Source organism: Anser brachyrhynchus (genome assembly GCF_964034855.1).
Source record: "Anser brachyrhynchus genome assembly, chromosome: 20".
In the NCBI taxonomy this organism is placed as follows: Eukaryota; Metazoa; Chordata; class Aves; order Anseriformes; family Anatidae; genus Anser; species Anser brachyrhynchus.
Window position 1 is genome coordinate 901,772 of NC_137713.1, and position 20,468 is coordinate 922,239.

Here is a 20,468-nt window from a genome sequence, read left to right on the forward strand (position 1 = left end):
CAGTAAAGATGCATTAAGAGAACCTGAACTTTGTATGCTTTGTTTTGTTGCTCCTCTGCCACTCCTGGTGGAAGCAGGGGAGTCTGAGGAACAGCGCCTACGCTGCTCACCCATCGCTCCGGGGACCCCCGCGCCCCTCTGCCGGGCTTGTTCCCTCCCCAGGACAAGCATTTTGTTCTCACGCATGCCTGTTGATGGGTTTTCTCCCCTCATCACAAAATGTTAGGAAAATAACACTGGCGAATAGCTTCGTTTGTCATTCAGCCTGAGCTGTGCGGAAAAACGCAGCAGACAGGCTTCCTCTGAACAATAATGGCTTTTTCTTAGTGTCCTGGGAGGAAGAGAGCTGGGAAATTAGAGGGATTTGAAATGGTGCCTGAGGAACTTGAAAGAGAAAATCCAATTTCATAGTTCACTCAGAGAGGATGTCCGTAAGGCAGCCAAGATGCCGGAGACTGAAGCTCTGTGGTAAACTAAGCTGTTTTAGAGAAACCAAATTGCTGCTTGTTCATTTTCATTTTATGAAATTGTTTATTTTCCACACCACACGTGGTCTGCGACTGACAGGAACAGGTTTTAGTTCTAACTCTGTCACTGCATGGCTTATATTAGGCATACACTGACTCCAACTCAGACAGCACAGGTCACTTGATGGAAACTCCGATGCATGGGGAACAGATGCTGGATCCTTGCCTGTTGACCTGGTCCTAGCGTCACTAAGACCAGCAGAGATGTCCTGATCTGCACCTTCTTACACTCTCGTACTCTTCTGCTTTGGATCGTAACTTTATTTGATTTTACCCTACTCAGTAACAGCTCAGCCCCGGCCTATGCCATTGCGTGGTTTTCACAGGGATATAAAGACCCCAGACTGTCCCCAAGGAGCTCAGCTAAAGCTGTCCCTTCATGGACATACACAACATAGTACACATACAGACACAAAATATGTTATTTATTGTGAATTTTGCAAAGACACATTTAAGCAACAAAATATACATTTGTGAACCTTTAGTTTTATACATAACAAATACAATCTGCTACCATAGCAATAAATTAAATGTACATTATTTACAACAGACATAGGCCACCAGGAACTACAAAGCACCGCCTCTCTACATAAAAAATAAACTTTTGTCAGATACATTTCTTCAAGATTTTTTTTTCACTCTATAAACTCTCTTCACATTCTAATGATATAAATTCAGCATTTTCCTTTGCAGGGTATACGCAGTGCTACATTCATTAAAACATAATGAAAGCATGCTCTAAGATTCAGAAATGAGAGCTTCTTGACCAGCTCTAGTGGACAGAGTTGGAACATAAGCAAAGCAGCATGAGTGCAAGGTGTGATCTGCAGAGGTGCTGAGCTCTGACACCAGCCACTGCCTTTAAGAGCAGTTATCAGTGCTAACCACCTCTTGCAGTCAAGACAAAGACAGCCGAGAAACCTCTGAGCCAGATCCTCAGTCGGGGTTAACAAGCCCAGTTATGTCAAGGAAGTAACCTGGCCCCTTCAGCTGCCATTCCTGAAGACCCCCAAAACCCTGGAAAGAAGCTGAATCTGTGCTTAGCACCCTCACTCTTTACCCAGAAAAAAAAGCACTTTCACGTTGTGCTTGAGCGTAACCCTGTGCTTGGCTTGGGGGAGCCCTCAAGGAGGCTGGTGGTGCTGGCGCCTCCCGCGCACCCTCGCCCTTAGGACGGGCCCTGCAGTGCCCCGTGGGGCTGCGGGGTGGGCAGGGATGCGCACGAGGGACTGCGACACATCCCCGCAGGCTTGTGGCGTGCATGGCACAGCCCCGAGCCCCGACACTGGTCCTGGGAGGCAGACCTGGGCCTGGGCCTGCGCCTGGGCCTGGGCCTGCCCCTCAGCAGGGTAGCCAGCAAGTCTGTGCCAAGCAGGAGGCAGGGTGCAGCAGGAGTAACCAGGGCACCGAAACCCAGGGAAAAAGGGGAGCAAACACCCGGACAGCAGAGACCTGTCCTACAGAGCCGGGAACTCCCTCTGAGCCTCCCAGAGCTGCGGTCCTACCTCCGGCATTCGCTGTGCAGCATCATTTCTGAGTTTGGTATGAGCTGCGTGCATGTAAACAGTGCAGACGGGACAGGCAAACCGCTGCCCCGAGGCTCGGACACCGGGCATCCCCGCTGCAGCCCCGAGCCCCGGGCTGCAACTGCTGAGCCTGCGGAGCAGCGGCCCCGAGGCCTCCTGGGCAGCCCCCGGCAGCCCCATGCTGGGCTCCTCCGCGCCGCAGAGCACCAGCACCAGCAGCAGGCAGGAGCTGCCGAGCTCTGACGTGCATTGCCCCACCAGTTAGTGTCAGCGAGAGATCCTTTCTGTTATATATATATATATATGTATATGTATGGGTGTGTGTCACATATAAGCACAAAACATTTTGCAATATATATGCAGGAACATCTTCACCCCCTGCTGGAGTGCAAATGCCTCCGAGGTTGAACACAACTGCTCAGCAGTCCCCAGCGCTGCTGCAGGGTGACCTAGGACAATCCCAGAACTGAAAGGGATGCTCAGGGCTGCAGGGCAGGGCAGATAGGCAGAAGCCGCACTAGAGCTTGGCTAGGACAGGAGCTTTAAAAGCCCATTGTTATTTAGGATCTTGCAGCTGGTTTTACAGCCAGTTCTGAGCAGCACTTTTGAAACTGTCCCAGGAAGAATAGGAGCAGCTGGCAGACCTTGTCTGCCCGGCCCTGCTGCCATCCCAGCCGGTTGGAATGGCTCAGGACACATCTAACACATTGCATCTCTCTCCCTGGAGCTTCAAACTGTCCTGCGTGCCTTTTAACCACCTTCTAATAATTCTACAAATTGACCTAGGTCAAAAAGGAAAGTCACAGTTTCAAGTGAGAAAAAAGAAAAAAAATCTCAAAAATGAAAAACCCAGACAAGAGTAGCCACTGCATCTTCTGCTGAAAGATCTCACAGAGATCAACACCCATGCGAATGATGACATCTATAGAATCAAGCAACTTCATAGGAGAAAAACAAACGAACAAACAAAAACAGACCCTCAAAACAAGGTTTTGCACCAGTCAGTATTTCACTGCAGGGCATAAGAAAACCAGACCAAAAGTTTCTAAGAGGAAGAACTGGGGATGGGCTTAAAAGTGCTACTGAAGCATCATCAGACAGCAGAACTGAACAGCAAAGTATCTGGAACCTGAGACATCCAGAGCTAGCTGCAGACCGGGCTAAATGCATTGTGCTTTTCCTCTTTCAAAGAAAATCTCAAGATTTAAATGTTATTTAAAAGCAACTCACTGAAAGCAGGAGGGAGTGTCGCCATTGCTGGTTATTTGTATTTACTGATCCTCCACAGCACGCTCAATGCCCGTGAAAGCATTCTCTGCTTTTTCCACAATGTGGTTCCTTCTTTAACCTGATTCCTCTCAATGAGGGCTACAGCCTTTTCTATTCAAATGTGCAAATCACACGCACAAGTGGGAGCACCCATTTGGAGGACACATTCCGGTTGTTTCCCAGTACCACGCAGAGCCTCATTCAGCACAGCCGGTTCAAATCAGCTCTGGCCCAGGTGGGAGGAGGTGGGGCAGGGGCGGTGGGTTTCTGCCACAAGCCCTTGCCCTGCGCATCACCGCAGCCACCAGCCCAGCTGCTCAGACACACTTGTGCCCCTCTGAGCTCCTGCTGTGTAAGATTAACTTTGGCACTCAAAGTTTTGTTTTCATTGGGAATCGTGAACTGACAAAACAGTTTTCACTTGAAATCAAGAACCTTATTTCATGGGGTGTTTTTTGCAAAGATTATGGATTATGGCAAGATGCAGTGCTGCACTTCTACAGCACTGCAGTGTATTATTTAAAAAAATCCATAAGGGAAATCTATGAGCATCCTGAAATTAGCGGACAGACTTCAGTAAACTTTAGACAAAGCTCCATAAGAGCAAAGGGAATTCTGTGGCATGATTAGAGAGGTATTTTTTGGAAAAGGGCGTTATAGGGAAGTCACCTTCCAGAACTCATAATCCTCTTCTTTTAAAGTAAACAAAAGCATGTTCAAAAGCAGAGGGACAAATTCTGCAAGGGGTAAAGCCCAATGCCATCAAAAATCACTGGCGCTTTATACATGTTTGCCTGGCAAGCTAACACACAGGATAAGGCAGAGCCCACAGGATAAATCCAATCCAAGTGCCAGTTTTAGTATTTAGTTATACTACAGCTTTAGCTTTGGTTAATCTTTTCCAGGCCCATGCTTGGAGTTTTGGTCAGGGAAAAAACACAGAGGCCACCTAAGCCATCTCCTGAGCTGCCAAGAGAGGACAAGTCAACCCCGGCTGCCTCCTGTGCCAGCACCTGAGGAGGCACGGGACACGAGGCTGCATTTGCCTTGAAAATTTGCAACCCAAGGAGCAGAGCTGGTCAGGAGGAGAAGAGAGGGCAGCTCATGAGGTCCCGTGCTGCTGCCCTGCCAGCCCTGTGCCAGGCAGCATTGCCCTGCTGCCTCCTGACCCTTGGCAGAGGAAAGCAACAATGGGGGGAAAGCCACCGTGACCTGCCGCCACTGAAACCCCTAACTGTGCCCTGACCGCCTGCCCTTCCAAAAGGAAAAATACAAAAAGAAAGTGTTTCCGCACTGATACTACACATACAGGGAGGAGACCCCCAAACCTCGTGGGGGGTCCGCCTGGCCTCCCTCCCGCACCCTGGGATGGGCAGGCCAGCCTCAGGGGGGAGGCTAGTGCTGGTGCCCCAGCCACAGGGTGCGGGTCTCCCACTGGGGCAGAGGCATGGCACTCACCTGGCCCCAGTGCCGCAGCGCGCCCGGCACTGCAGGGGGGACGTGGGGTAGGTGGGCAGGAGTCTCCTGGGGCAGTGGGCAGGGTGCCCACGAGCTAGCAACGCCATCGGCTGGGGCAGGGTGGCTGGGTCTCTGCCAGAGGACAGGAGCGGCTGCATGGTGATGGTGACGGTGACAGCTTCCTCCTGGCGCAGGGTTCAGCTGCAGCGGCGAGGGGACCTCGCTGTTAGTGCAGGGCGTGCATGTTCCCACTGGGTGGTGAATAGTTTTCCCTTTACTGGAACAAAAATTCTCTGAAAACAAAGAAAAAGGATAAAAGCGTCAGAGGTTTTGAATATTCTCACTCTTAAAGATATCCCTGAAGTAGTGGCTATGATGTGCCAGCCCCAGGGAAGGAGCTAAAGCCATACAGTGGGGCGCCGGTGTGGCAGTGGCGTGGCAGTGCCCATCCTCTCAGAGGCACTAAGTGGCCCCAGGCAGGGAGAGGGGGAGACTCGGGTGATGGGTGAAAATTGGGGCTTTTTGAAACCAGTGCTTTTGGAAATGGAATTTCCTCTCCTTTTAAGTTTTGTGGGCACTTCTGCTCAGCTATGAACTTCCTAACAAATACCATGAATTGCATGACAAGACAGACTGCAGGAACCCAAGCCTGTGGGAGAACCAGGAAACAAACTTGTAAATGCCTCCAGGCACGAAAACTCGCACGGGCACTGGTGGAGCTGCAGGGTGGAAGCAAGGGGCTGGCTGCCCCTGTCCCTGGCAGGACTCAGGGCAGCCGCTGCGGCCATGCAGCAACGTCCCTGAAAGCAGGTGGCAGAACTGCCGTGGGGAACCAGAAGCACCCCAGAAAGAAATACATACTGCTACGTGGTGGCACTGAGGGGCACCAACCATTCCCATCATTAAACACTGCTGTTTTTCTCAGTCAGTGCTGCCTTCATCTTACAAAAGCATTTAGGATGCTTTAAGACATATTATTGATCACTTATTTAATAGAAAACACTGCAATTGGTCAATGTGGGCTATCACTAAAGGATACACATTTGACCACAGATGAGATGAATCACTGGGCACAACAGTGTTAGAAACACTTACCGCTGAAAAGTTCTTGACTTCTTTCTCCTGCTAGTGGCTCTAAATGAAAAACCAGAATACGGCTGAGTTGCAAAAAAAGGCACCAGAAGTCACCAAGCCCTCCTCCCCGCATCTCCTGTATTTATTCTCAGCAGGACGCACAGCAGCACCAGCGCCGCAGCAGGGGCAGGGGAGGTGGGACGCAGCACCCCAGGGGCTGCCACCGGCCGTGCCCTGCGCTGCACCCTGCCGGCACGGAGAGGCTGCCCCGTGCTGCACAGCCGTGCCCCACCGGCCTGGAGGAGCGGGGCTCTTCCTCCAGGGATGTCCCGTCTCTGTCACCCTCAGTGATCCCATGCAGACCTGCACGAGCCCGGCCCTGCCCCAGGCGGGCTCTGCCCCCGCCCCACAGCCGGGCAGGGCAGGATGCGGCCCTGCACACCCCCATGAGAGCCGCGGCACCTACCGTGCTGGAGCTGCCGTGGCTGAGCTTGTCGAAGCGGAACTTCAGATTTGACCTTGGAGAGTTTCTGTTCTTTATATCTGCTGAAGGGTGGGGAAAAGCAAAAATAGTACTAATCCACGAGCAAGCCCGTTTGTTGAAGCTGTAGTGCTGACTGCTGTGCTACCAGTGCAGCAGCCAGGCACTTTAATAGATTGTCACCAATGTTACAAATATTTAGTCTATCTTGGCTGAATGTTTGGCAAAATCTGTACATTAAGTGTTTTTGATGGAATAAATTGAGGCTTAATTACATTTCACAGTGTTTCTACTGGAAATGCCACTGAAAAGGCTACAACAAATGACTGATCCGTATAAGTATGGGTGGATTTCAATGCTCTTGGCAGGAAAAATGCAAAATAAACACTTTAAGCATTAAAAGAGGCTATTTTACTCATTCAGAAATTCTCTAATAAAATAAGGAGGAGGACTTGTGGGGTGCTGGGATACAAAAAGCAAGCAAGCCAGACTGTATTTTCCAGCTTAGTTTTTCTCCTGAGCTGTTCCCAGTTACTGAGCTGTTAACAGTGGATTTGCAGCTCTGTCTATTTCGCAAAGAGCTCCTAAATTTATGATGTGCTTTTTCATTTGAATCGTGGTTCCTTCCGGCAGGACCACAGTGCAGGGGGAAATTAAAGGGTTGTGATGCGCAGGCGAGGAGCAGACGAGACGCTGCAGACACCCCAGGGCTCCCGGAGCAGAGCGGTGTCATCACCGCCGCGCTGCACTAACAAAGGGCCTGATTTTGCTCATGTCGACTTGTGCCTCACTTTGCTAATTGTCTGACTAAAATGGATGGAATTAGTGCAGAGTTAAGTTAGCAGCAGGGGCAATAGAGCCAGGCCCAAGGAATGCTGTTCGTTTATTAAATAATTTGTGAGTCACGGCTCATTCCTTGGAGACAGCGAGTTTCCAAGACTACTGCAAATGTCTGTCAGGAGGGAGCGGAGTAAACAGAGCCACCGCAGAAGCCACCTCTGACTTAGCAGGGAAGCGAACTCCCCATGGAAGCACAGCACCCGCACCACAGCCATGTCCCCCGGCACGCCGGGCCGGGCTGCAGCTGGGGGTGCTCAGCCACCCCTCGGTGTCCCGCAGCTGCTCCTGCTGCCCCTGCCCGGCAGCTGCTGCGATTCCGGAGCTGCCTCCCCACTGGGGGGACGGCCCCCCTCACCCACCTGTGGGGCTCCTGCTCATGATGACCGGGGTGGCCGCGGCCCCCATGCTCGGGCTCTCGCTGCCGGGCGATGCGCTGTAGACAAACACGTCCTGCTTGAAGGGCGATGCCGTGGACGGCTGGCTTCCCTGCATGGGAGAGAGCGAGGCACAGCTCCATCTCCTGCAGCAAGCTTTTGTCCCAGGGCTCTGCTCACGTCTCGTTACAGCCGTGCTCATCAGAGAGCCCCCAGGAAGGCTTGTGCTCCGGAGCAGACCTCCTGCACGCCAGCCTCCTGCCCTGCCAGGCAGCACCCAGGGACCCAGGGCTGCCGAGGAACCCGCAGAGCTCCGGCTGTGCGAGCCCAGGAGCAGGAGGCGCAGGGGCTGGTGCCTACCACGCTGTCGTACTCCTCCAGCGTCTCGCTCTCCCCCGCCGTGCTGCTGAAGCTGCTGGTGCTCGAGGAGGAGCGCGAGATGTTTGACCTCCCGTTCTCCTTCAGCTTGATGAATGGCCTAGGAGACAAAGTGATGCGGAAGGAAATGACACGGCTGCTGCAGGCAGAGCTGAGCGCCTCGTGGGCACCGCAGGGACCAGCTGCTCGGGGTGCTGCCAGGAGCAAACCCCCCGGACGGTGGGACAAAGCAGCTGGCCAGTGTCACCCGCAGAAACACCAGGGCCTGGCTAACTCCACACCATGTGCCTGCTCCCGTGCCTGGTTTTGGACAACTCCTGTCAAATACCGTTCCTTGCTGCTGTTCTTTTTTAAAGATGGCTATTTTCAGACCATAAAGGAGCTGTGCGCATGAATCACCAGAATCTTTTTTTTATCCCTTAATATCAAACTTATTTATACTAAGACCTGAAGATTTTGTTCAACAGTCCCTGATGGCTGTTAGCTACACAGGGGCTTGCAGGAATTTGAGCTCAGAGGAGGACTGAGCTCTGTTCTGCTCACCTGTCTTTGTTGGGGCATATTTCAGGGGAGCTGGGGTTGGATGAGGTTTCAGATTTCATCTCTTGTGATGAATGTCCCATATCTGGTGTCTTCTGGGCTCCGGAAACACTGTCACTGAGGGCACAAAAAAACAGGCTGCGTGAGTTACACAAGAGACTTAAAATGGATGGTCAAATTATATTCCTAGCACCAAATGCTAAACTGTAAGAGTAACAGATGCTCTTTGGATACCAGTGCCTTGATATAAAACAGAGAGAAGGCATCCATGACACCATAGCTTTGAACATGGCAGAAGAAGCCCTTGTGGCTGGCTGGTGTGGAAAAGGGGGGTTACAACACCCCAGACACACTGCAAGGCCCCCAGCACCAGCCAACAGCTCCTGCAATGTTTAACACGTACTGGGCATTTCCGACCTCAGCAACCAGGACAATGTTGAACTTACCACCTTGTCCTGCTCTCCGACTGGCTCTCAGACCCCGTGTGCAGGCGGGGGAACAGCCCCGACCGGCGCTTGATGGGACTCCTCGACTGGTTCTTGGCTGTGGCTGCTGGAACGGGGGGCTGAAAGAAGGAAACAGCCCACGTTCAGGGAGCAGAGCTCCGTCCTGGGAACTCCAGAGACCAAACATCCTGCTAGGAATTATGCTGCTCACAATTCTCAGCCTGCACATCTAGAAAATGTGTAATACCAGAATTTCTTTTACATCTTCTATGTACTTTGGGGCTAAAAAATAACAGGAAGCCAATCTTCTGGTTCTTCCACAAAACAAACCCGATTTGAACAACACACACAAACGCATGCTGTGCCCGCATCCTCTCGCCCTTTTGTTCTCTGCCCGCTCAGGCGACTGCCACGCGACACTAGCAGGGTGCAGCGCCCTGCTGGGACGGGGACGGAGGGATGGACAGACAGGGACAGCAGGACGTAGGGCCACGCGGCCGTGCTCACCGAGAAGGTGGTCTTGGTCACCTCGCCGCTGTTGTGCGCGATGCCCCCACTCAGGCTGCCCGGGATGCCACCGCCGTGGTGCTTCTTTTGGCTGCCCACCATCGTCTCCATGGAGTGGCTGCGCACCCGGATGGCTCTCTGTGGCCGCGAGGGACAGGGGACAGCGGGTCACCACCACCTGGGGGCCTGCTGCAGCCCAAAGCCCCCCCAGCCCCAGGCCCTGCCCCAGCAGAAGCACACCGGCGTGCAGCCTGCCTTCTGCTTCACCCCGCAGCGCCAGCACTGCCCGCAGCGCTGCCACGTGCCAGCAGCGGCAGCTCCGGCACCGGCAGGAGCTGCGCGGGCACCGCGGTGGGGTTCATCCCGCAGTCACGGGCTGCCAGGGCTGAGTGCGGCGGCAGGGCCAGGACAAGCCCCGGAGCCCTGGCTCCTGCCCCACGCGTGCACAACCTTCCAAAACTCCCCGAGGAACAGCAGCTGCAGCCCAGCTGTACAGCTGCATTCAGGTGCACACCCCAGCACCTCTCCCTGGATTCGGAGCAGAAGGGTCTGCAAGGAGCCCCCAGCCCTCCCTGCTGCCTGCACTGCTGGCAGGTCCGTCTACCAGCCCCTAAACATCACAGTGGTGGAGGCTTCACATCCTCATCAGCACAAGTGTTTCTGGTCTTCAGCATGCTTATGCTTGATAAAAACATCCCACCCAAAGTGCTTCTGCTGCTCATTTGGCCCGCTCGTCTCTGCAGTGGTCATGGAGAGAGCTGAGCCGTGTCCCTGTGGCAGCTGCCAGCAGCTGCAGCCTGTGGCTGCTCCTCAGCCTTCATCCCTCCAGACCCAGCAGTGCCCTTTCTGCGCTCCTTGCTCCCTGCAGCTCCAGACATGCTTTCTCCAGACATGTTTTTTAACCCGCTCTCGAGGCTGGGAGGCTGGCTGCACGATGATTCCCATGCAGCCTTCGGCACCATGCTGTTAGCAAACCACAGCCTTCCCCCAGCGCGCCTGAGACACCTGTGCCGATTTTGGTGTAGGCTGGTTATCAGGAAGAAGTTCCCAGGACAAGGTCTGGTGCCCTTGCTCTCTCCAGACCAGGTGCTGGCTCCAATCCGCTGACAGAGACCAGAGTGGTGCTGTGCTTGGTGTGAACACAAAGGGATGTGAAGAGTGTTCCAAGTCCGCCAGAAAAAGGACCAAAGGCACGGCTCTGTGAGCATGAACTGCACAAGCAGGGAATGAGGACAACTTTAATGTGTTTTGACTCAAAACTGTGGTAACCAGAGCTGCGCATACTGGAGGCAGAGACCTTTTGTAAATCTGAACACTCATTTTGGATGCTTAAACAGGACCTGAGCTATTTTTAAAGCCTTCTCTCAGTTGTTGTCCCAAGCACTTACAAATAAGACCACGAGATCTTTTGAAAGTCTGGCACACACTATGAAAAGCAACAGTGAAATGCACAAGTTAAAAAAAAATCTATACACTTATTTTAATTACTGTAGTCACCATAGTAACTGGAGACCAAACTGGACTATGATACCAGTGTGCCAATTACAGTGAAGTTTTCCTTTGCAGCTATTACCTTCTGAATTTCTGCTGTGCTATCTACCATGCCATGGCTACGTTCTTCTCCAACCCATTCAATGACAGCTCAAGGTAAAGAGATGTCAGAGGGAACTAGCCAGCACGGGGCATATTTCTGAAGGCATCCAGCACTGCATCCCATGGTGCACGGGCACCACTTTGCCGCCAGCTTCAGCCAGTTGTAAAACCCCCCAGGTACCGAACTCCGCTGCACCCTGCAGAGCCCAGCTTGCACAGGGACCGCGGTGTCCCCAGCAGCCCCCAGCTTGCACAGGGACCGCGGTGTCCCCAGCAGCCCCGCGCTCAGCCCCTCCTGCCCCTCGAGTAACGAACTGCAAGCAAGCGTCCATCAGACCGGATTTATTAGGATCAGCAACTCATACAAAATTTGTCAGTGTCTGCAGGTGAAAGCAGCAGGTCGTTCTGCTGCCAGCCGCCCTGGCTGCCCACGACATGCAGGCAGGAAGGTCCCTTCCTGGCACTGCCGATGCCACGGAGCCCTGTGGTGCTCCCAGCACCCACCTGCCGCCCGGCGCAGCCCCTCGCCCCGGCACCGCTTTGTGTACTGCGTGTCCCCGAGGGCCAGCACTCCGAGAGCCACGGTGCCCATGGAGAGGCCAGGAGGGAGCAGGCCAAGGGCTGGCTCACCGATGTGATGCAACGGGCAAACAGAAATGGAGCAGATCACGTCTTGCCCTGCTCCCAGCCCTCCGTGCTTGCCACTTCCCTGCCCCACGTTCACTCCAGGAACACCCTGTGCAGGAGGTAAGCTAGCAAGCAGCCCAGCAGTGCGGTCCCAACGCGGCGGGGCAAGCACAAGCCAGCTCCAGCAGCTGGATGCACCACACGCCGCAGGACACCCTGAAATGCCAAGAAAGCAAAGTGCACCTTCTCATACACAAAGGCGTGTGAGAAAACAATCATTTAACATCGATGTCTCAGACCGGGAAGTATGCTGTGACAGATGACTGCATGGTACCTCTGGTTCTGCAGCCCATCTCGTACCTACGCGGGACACAGCTGAGCCTCCACCCCCCTCCTCGGTGAGGGACCAGACAAAACCCCTCAGCACTGCTCATCCCACCTCCACAGCTGCCTGCGGTACGGTGAGGTTCGCCTCCTACAAGTGCCTCTTTCTCTATGATAAAGAGAAAGCTGTGCCTATAGCACAGCTCCAGGAGTTGTGTCCAGCACTGCACCTGTGCAGCCCTCCCTGCCCGCTGCAGCAAGGGACACCACGGCACCAGCGGCCATCCCTGCCGCAGCTGTGGCCAAAGCCACCTGGAGCGGGACAGGGAGAGGCGCGGAGGAGATGTGTGCCCAGAGCCAGGGCATGGGCATCACCCACCATGGGGACGGGGAGCCCCAGCCGGGTGCTCCATGCACCACCCCCTGTACACAGCCAGTTCAGGGGGCAAGTCCTTCCCAGCGACTCCCCATCACTGTCTTACAGAAGCCCTTGCAAGAGGCTTCTGGCCATGGCTCCTGCCCAGGGACATTGTTCAAAAGCCTTCCCTCCTTTACCAGGGCTGTTCCCTGCTAACCCACAGATCGGTGTCCGTACCTGGCACGGTCACCCAGAATTTCCTCCAGGTCGTTCATTTCTTTCTTCTCCTTTTTCCCAGTCCACTCTTCTGCTGTCCCCACTTACACCCATCCTACACCTTCACCCTGGCATGGCAGCACTTTCCCTCCCTCGGCACCCAGCACCTCTCACTGCGGCTCCTGTCGGGCTTGACACCAGCTGCCTCCCACCAGCTGCCCACCCGCAGCGCAGCACGCCCGGTGCTCAGCCCCGAAGATGTTTTGCCCATCCCCGGCACGTTTTAACCTTGCTTTTGGCTAGGGACTGGGGCTTACCTTGAACGATTCCAGAAAACCTCCATGCCCTCCGTTCTCCAGTTTGTCCTCCTCGGGCCCCAGCCCCAGCATGGTCTGGGTGTGCCCGTGGAGCTCGTCGTGCAGGTTGTCCAGCAAGGCGGCACGCGTTCGGTCCTGGGGAGTGACAGCCGGCTCAGCCGGGGACCGGCCTCGGGCGCGAGGACGCCCGCCTGCTTGCGCTGCTGGCGAGTGCTGGCCTGGCTCAGTGCCAGGAAGAGCAGTTTGGGAGGAGAAATGGAGAGCCCTCTGCACCCTGCCGCACACCTCCCAGCCTTCGCACAGGGCACCGCGGGGCGGTAGGGGGTGGTTCGGGGTGGTACGGGGTGTTGCAGGGTGCTATAGGGCAGTTTGGGGTGGCACGAGGCAGAAGGCAGTGAGCGTTACCTCCAGCTTTGCAAACTTGTCTGACTTGCAGCAGGCGTTCTCAGCATTGATGAGCTTGGTCAGCAAGAACTCCCTGAACTCGGGGCTCTGGGGGAGCAAGAGAGGCAAGGCTGAATACCAGCCATCGTACTGCTCCTGGCAATTCTGGTAGCATAACCCTACGGACCCAACAACGAGCAGTGCCCCGGGGAGCCGCAGCTGCCACCCTGCAGGGGTGATGCTGCACGATGATGCACCGTGCACGGCCTCCTGCCTTGCCACAGACCCACGGTCCTCCTACCAATAATGTGTAAAACTCACAAATCATGTTTCCCCCAACAGGGCATGCTTTGAAGCATCCTGGACACACATATACATTCCTCCTGACTTGGCACACGCTTTCAGACCTGTGTCTCACCTTCTGAAACACCGGCGGGCTCGGCAGCGGCGGGCCAAAGGAGGGGACGTCCTCGCGGGCCGTGACGGAGACCTGCAGGGCCAGGAGGAGCCGGTGGGGCAGGGGCACGAGGGCAGCACCCAGTGCGGCCCCTGCGCCCCGGGCGATGCTCCCAGCCTGGCAGAGGTGCCCCCGCTCGCCGACAGTGGCACCTAGAGCTGATGGGGCAGGACTGACTGCAGTGCTCTTTACATTTACTTCCTATAACTTTGTTTTCATTCGTGGCCCTAAGTGGTGTGCTTTCAGCTTGAAATATGATGTTCTACTGACCTGCTGATGGAAAGCGGAGGGAGAGCAGGGTTTTTGCTACCCGCACTTGAGTGCTGTGTTTAGGAGGGCATGAGCTGTCCTGAGGTTTATTCAAGTATTTAGTCAAAAAATGCTTTGTAAAAAGTCCAAAATTCTTAATAAATGAGCATGCTACTACATGTGCATATATTTTATACATGCACTTGAGTATGTATACACACACTATGTAATAGTACATACATAAATATTTGTGTGTATACATATGTACATTCAATATATACATACTCCAGTTATGTATATATCACTGAGCACACATAAGTGAATGTGAAATTTGGAATTTAAATCTGTCCTACTACACAGTTACATACAAACAACACACATACAAGTGAGCTGGGCGAGAAGTGCTTGCAGATGAAGCAAAGACATCCGTGACAGTGAGCAGAGCTCCACGGGCAGCATCTCATGCCTGGGGCCAAAGCGAACATCGACATGTGCAAGTTGAGATTCCCCCTACCTTGTAGGATGTGTTATCTGCCTCGGGGTTTTCCACCTGTACAACAATGTAGGCGTGCAAGAAATTGGAGGCAATCATGTCTGGGACGAACGGCGTGTTCTCTTCTTGAAAGATAATTGCCACAATGTCATTGCCAATGTGTCTCTTCCTCTGCAGCTGAGCGGAAAGGGAAAACGTGGTTGGTAAAAGCAGGAAGCTCTGCCACATCAGTGCTGTGTGTGCAGGCTCCTGCAAATCGGGAGCACAGGCAGCCGCAGCCTTCACCAGGGGTCAGGGTGCTCTGGAGCACGGACTTCTGCGGTTGTGGCACTGGGTAGATCACAGCTCCTACACGGCTGTAGCACCTGCACATGACTGCTGGAAGGCGTCTGTACATCTCTTACCTGCTGCGTATCTCCTTCAGTAAAAGGCAGCTTTGTAGAGACGTGAAACATGATCTCCCTGTCCCTGAACACGGTGTACACGGACTCGGCCCCCGTCTGCCCGTGGCTGACATCCAGGCCTCCTCGAAAACTAGAAACGAAGACAAAGTCAGGGAGAAATGAAGAAATATTAATTGAAAGCTTACCAAAGCCTACAGGCGGTTTTCAGGGACAAGGTGATAGAACAAACCAGCTCATTTATCTTTATCTAGCAGCTAGCAAATGGGAAAGAACAAATCATGCGTCATATATTGTAACCGAGCATCCCAGTACCAGTCTGGAGCTCAGGGCAGGCAACGCGGTAACAGCGACGGGCTCAGAGCTGGCAGCAGCCGTGGGCATCCGCAGCGGCCATGAGGCCGAGCGCCGTACGGCTGCTCCCAGCCCGAATCTGCTGACCCCGACCCCGCGGCACAGCGCTCAGCATGGCGTGTGCTTCCATGGAAGTCTCTCATTTACAGCTGAGTATCGCCAGATATCGCCTCCAAACTGCAGGAAAGGAAGATCTCTCATGGCAGTCCCAATTTTTCTGAAAAACTCCCCCAATTTTGAAAAACAAGCCAAGGCTATATTTGCTCCTTCTTTGTGCTGCTCATGAATAAGATGACTTCTGTTCTCGCATGAGAGGTACTTTACATACTATATGGTGTCTTGTTAAATTCATTTATAAAATCATTCTTTTTACTTACCCTTTAAAGTCCTGCAGCGTTATGGTGTCCCCCAACAAATTCAAGAAGTTCTTGAAGGCAGCGCTCTCCTCATTATTGCCAAACAACTCTTCCTCCTGGGTCTACAGGACACACGAGCCCATCTCAGGAGGGCAGCCAGCGCAAAAGGGCTGCGCTGCTCCCGGCAGCCCGCACCTCCCAGCGAGGCAGGACAGGGCCGGGCTGCGGCCACACCGAGGGGGCTCCGGGGGCCGGGGACACTCCCACGCCGCCAGCACCCGCTCTGCACCACCGAACGTGCCATGTACCACCACTACGTGCTCAGCACCCGCTCTGCACCACCGAACGTGCCATGTACCACCACTACGTGCTCAGCACCCGCTCTGCACCACCGAACGTGCCATGTACCACCACTACATGCTCAGCACCCGCTCTGCACCACCAAACGTGCCATGTACCACCACTACGTGCTCAGCACCCGCTCTGCACCACCGAACGTGCCTCCCAGCTGCCAGCGCAGCATAAGCCACAGCGTGGGCAGGTTCAGAGCCCTTTCAGCCACCAAGAAATTCCAGCAGTAAAGCTGCTGAGAACAACTTCTGACCAAAAGAAAGAGACGTGAGGATAAAGCAGGGGTAATACTGGAACACAGATTAATATTTCATTGGAAAAATCTAAGTCTTAATCATCCTTTGTGTGGTATATTTCAAAACAACAAGACCGTAATTATGGTCTTCCATGAGTTACTCAATCCGAAATAAAATGCAATATGTAAGGATAATTAGGGTGCCTGTCAGAATAATCTTTGGTAAATTATAAGACTCAGCTGTCTCCGTGCTTCGCATCCAGTGTTCCTAGGCTAATGAAAGCATTTTCAGCAAACGCATGTCTGCATAGCCTACAGCCTTCCAAGACAAATGTAACGGTCTCACTGTCTAAACATACATCTGATTAAAACACCACGGCTGCTAAAATGCATTTTCACATCCATTTTTCCCTACAGCCGCTCGCAGGCTGATTTTAATTGATTTTTCTTCAGCCACATCATATTTTGAGTCAGGGAAACATCCAAGTAGTAAGAAATGCATTATTCGTAAGGACACCAGTGACACGGTGTGTCACACGTGCCAAAATTAACTACAGGGCCAAATTTCAGGCTCAGGGGTCCCCCACGTCTCCTGACAAAGAAGCCCTGGTGCCGCAGGACACGCTCCGTGAGCACGATGCGGGGATTACTCACCTGCCTGAACTTCTGGTAGATCACACCAAACTTGAATGTGTTGTTGACTTCGTGTTCATCGTAAGACACTATCATCTGGGACGCCTGGAGTGAAACAAACCACAATTTCATTCAGTGGTCCAAACCAGCGACCACCACAGGGGCCCTGCCGCCATGAGCGCCGGCCCTGCCGAGGCCGCAGCAGGCAGCGACCCCGCTCTGCCGAACCGGCGCTTGCCGTGTGGGCACGCCTCTGAGGCGTCCGTCAGCCTCCCGCGGGCAGCGGCTGCTCTCAGACTTCCAGGTGATGGTTTGGTAGCAACACGAGTAATGAAAACGGATGAATGAATTGCCTTCATCTCGGCTACATCAAAGGGCGGTGAAACTGCCTCGTAACACACTGCTGGGCCTGCCACATAAAAAGTCTGCCACATAAAAGGTAGTTGAAAATGATGGATTTGCTGTATAACTTCCCCGTAATGGGTTTCTGTGGCAGCACAAGAGCACGCTCTAGGCCAACCGATCCCGGAGTGGGGGGACGAGCTAGTCCCGGCCCCGTCACCAGCGAGGACAACCTGCTGTGCCCTGCAGGGACTGCTGATAAAACACCGTGCTGGTAAAACACCGCGTCCTGCCACGGAGCCAACCGTCCATCGCGGCTTCCCTTCCCACACAGCTTCTCAAGCACAAGCTCAACACTTTTCACTGGGTTTCAAGTCAACCTTAAGGCATCAAACCAAGGCTGTTTCACACCTCACAGCCTTTCCCTCCTTCTCCATGGCCTGGGGCAGGCGCTGTGATGCCTGGGAGGACAGCTCCCAAACAAGACCATGGTGGGTGCACGCAGGTCCTACCCCAGATCCTATAATGCTGAGCCCAGATAAAAACAGTATCTTACACCCTGCATCTGTACAAAGCACTGAGGGGAACTTTCTCAAAGGGACAGAGCTAGGAAGATGCAGTACAAGTGCCTATGCTCTGTATCAGAGCTTCTGGGTCATGGGAGAAAGGGAGAATTAACCCTACCTGTCCTTGGCTGAATGTGCAACCAACTTGGGTAAGATCCTCACCTTGGGATACAGAACTGGGTTAAACTTCAGTCCAGAGGCATCATCGCAGAAGGCCTGGGAGCAAGGGAAAAGTGTCATCAGCCCCTGCAGGAGCGCTGGGACCCTGCCTGGAGCCTTGCCAGCAGGCAGCCACGGGCAGCCCGGCCTGGGAAATCCAAAGGAATGGCTGCAAGTGTCTCATCAGGGAGCCAAACCCTGCACCGGACTGTGGGAGCTCCCCCTCTGCATCCCCCCTGCTTTGGGATGCCCTGTGGCCCGTCGGCTGCCGAACTGCAGGAGTAGCAAGACAGCTCGCAGGTCTCCCCACGGGTGCCGCTTCTTCCTCCCCTTCCCCCTGAAATCACCCAGCCACCTGCCTGGGATCAGGCAGGAGCCAGGGGCAGGGCCCGCAGCACACCCCGGCAGCAGAGCCCAGGCCCCACAGGCCCAGCACCAGTGGCGCAGGCTTCGCCGAACGCTCCATGTCCGCACAGCAGGCACCCCGTGCCGGTTACCTTTGCAATCTGTGGGATGCTAGGCAGCTTGCTAAATCCTGCCAGAGGGATCCTTTCATGCAATGTCTTCACTTTGGACCTGGCAAAGAAAAAGAAATGAACGGATGCTAGGGAGGATCCTGCGATACCAGATGCACCGGAGCTTCCCCGCATGCCAGCCATGGCTGGCTCTGTGGCGTGCTCGCCGCAGGAGGCTCTGCCAGGCCCTGGGAGATGTTCTGCTGGACTTGCTGGGCTGGGTTAGCAAGCAAAGGGTCGTTTTTTCTTTTAATCTCTGCAGATCTTAAAATATTCATAGTTTGGAGGAGAAATGAGACAACAGTTCAGCCACCCTGGGCCTTGTCAGATTACAGGAAGGCCAGTGACAGGTATGACAGATATTACCCAGTGTCATGGAGAGTTCCACACTCAGTTTCAGCAGCATATCAAAGCCTTGTGTTCATTATCAGAAGTCAGGCAGTCACAACACAGGACGATGCCTCTGGCTTCCCACCCAACCCGAGCCCTTCCATGCAGGTGACACGTGTGTGCTGCCAGCACACCTACAGCATTTAGAGCGGAAACAAAGCAAGAGCCTTCCAAAGAGAAAACACTTTGCTAAGCACTGTGCTTCTTTTCTCCATACCTGAGTATAATCCTTAAGTATTCAGTGCCATCTGCCTCCTCACACTTAATAGAAAGAATCAGATTTCCCAGGCTGCTGGCCGTACAGTAAAAATTTAAATGGTCCTACAAATAGAGAAAGCAGGTTAAGGTGGCTCAGCTTGCACACAGCAGGAGACTGCCCTGCACCCCCCCGGGCTCCCGCAGGTGTCTGGGCACGGTGGCCGCTGCTGCACACCAGCCATCCCTTCTCCTTGCAAGAAGGCAAATTGTAAAATTTGCCTATTTTGCTCACAATTGTAGGATTACTTTTTTTCTCCTGGGCAGGGTGGGAGCATTTTTCAGCTGCCTCCTTGCTGCCTCTGGCACCTACCTTCCCCAGAAAATGCTTCCTGTAGGCTCTGGCCTCTCCTTTGCACTCCAGCTTGTACCCGTAGGTGCTGGGGCTGAGGTTTTCCTCCTCCTCCTCGCAGATGCTGCTGTCGGACGAGGTGGGCGTGCCAAGGTTTTCCGGGTCTTCGATCCAATATCCCCCAAACTGGGGCAGGATGATCAGTGGGTAGGGGCTGCCCTTCTCGAGGATCTGGGGAGGAATGGGGAAGCTGGGCAGCGCCGGGGTGCAGCCGTGCGGCCTCGTTGCCCCCACCCTGGCTGCCCCTCCCGCAGCAGCCCCTAGCCCCACGCCGCAGGGCAGATCCTGCCCCTCTCCAGTGCCTCTTCCCTCCCCTTGAAGAGGGCTCGTGTGCTGCCCGGGAAAAGCTCAGCCACACAGATGGAGCAAGGGGAGAGGAAATGGGGTTTGCACAGCTCCTGCTGGGAACAGGCTCTCTGCACGCTCCCCTTCTGTCGGCACTTCTGGAAAGGCATTGCCCCAGCGTGTTTCACAGCACCCACCTCATCGATGCTGGGGTACGGGATGTAGTCTTCCTGGAAAAAGGAATCACAACACCGCCTATGAGAGTTTGCTCCCTGCTAGCCGTCCCTTAAAACCACAGCCTTTCCCAGCACAATCGGGGAGCGCTGCCCAGCGAGCTGGTCCTGCCGATCCGCGCCCCAAACCTGACCCAGGCGCTGAGCGGCGAGGTCGGGAGAGGCGGCTGAGCCCCCGGCACGGCCCGGATCTGGCCTGTGAGCCCCCAGCATCCTGTCCTGCTGCACCCCGCTCCCCTGACCAGTTAATGGTACAAGCTTCTCCATGCCTCATACAAAACCCAACAATTTTAAATCACTCTCCACTGAAGTACACAGGTTTGGACACAAAGCTGGATTAGAGATTTACATGCACCACTCTCTTATCTTTGCAATTCAATCAGCGCCTTGCTTTTAGATAACACTTAAATCCTTTTTAGTCCTTACAGTGACTGTCTTTGGCTACAAACATTAAAGCCCAGATTTGTAGAGATAAGGGGGGGGTGCTTGAAAAGATCCATGCAAGAAAAAAAAATTCAACAAACCTTATGCTTTTGGCTTCCAGTTCTCTGTTCTTCAAGTTTTGGTGCCTGTTTGGAACAAAACCAACAGACAGAATAACAA

The 20,468-nt window shown here is 54.0% G+C and overlaps 1 protein-coding gene across 16 annotated transcripts in view; it reads right to left on the reverse strand.

The window, feature by feature from the left end:
• Positions 1–931: 931 nt before the first annotated feature.
• RAP1GAP2 (RAP1 GTPase activating protein 2) overlaps positions 932–20,468 on the reverse strand; it is an 82,736-nt gene continuing 63,199 nt past the window's right edge. For 13 of the 16 annotated variants that reach the window (XM_080562739.1, XM_080562740.1, XM_080562741.1 and 10 more), the window contains 21 exons: positions 20,390–20,434; positions 19,830–19,862; positions 19,309–19,518; positions 18,958–19,061; positions 18,333–18,411; positions 17,839–17,892; positions 16,790–16,873; positions 15,571–15,671; positions 14,843–14,972; positions 14,460–14,615; positions 13,658–13,729; positions 13,261–13,347; positions 12,856–12,990; positions 9,421–9,558; positions 8,914–9,032; positions 8,471–8,584; positions 7,910–8,027; positions 7,535–7,661; positions 6,321–6,400; positions 5,876–5,914; positions 932–5,073 (listed from right to left, as the gene is read on the reverse strand). In XM_080562739.1, coding sequence (XP_080418865.1) covers positions 5,906–5,914; positions 6,321–6,400; positions 7,535–7,661; positions 7,910–8,027; positions 8,471–8,584; positions 8,914–9,032; positions 9,421–9,558; positions 12,856–12,990; positions 13,261–13,347; positions 13,658–13,729; positions 14,460–14,615; positions 14,843–14,972; positions 15,571–15,671; positions 16,790–16,873; positions 17,839–17,892; positions 18,333–18,411; positions 18,958–19,061; positions 19,309–19,518; positions 19,830–19,862; positions 20,390–20,434 — 1,995 coding nt within the window. In that variant the 3' untranslated portion in view covers positions 932–5,073; positions 5,876–5,905. The remainder of the gene's footprint in view (positions 5,074–5,875; positions 5,915–6,320; positions 6,401–7,534; positions 7,662–7,909; positions 8,028–8,470; positions 8,585–8,913; positions 9,033–9,420; positions 9,559–12,855; positions 12,991–13,260; positions 13,348–13,657; positions 13,730–14,459; positions 14,616–14,842; positions 14,973–15,570; positions 15,672–16,789; positions 16,874–17,838; positions 17,893–18,332; positions 18,412–18,957; positions 19,062–19,308; positions 19,519–19,829; positions 19,863–20,389; positions 20,435–20,468) is intronic. The other 3 variants (XM_080562743.1, XM_080562738.1, XM_080562730.1) reach the window with 1 other exon arrangement.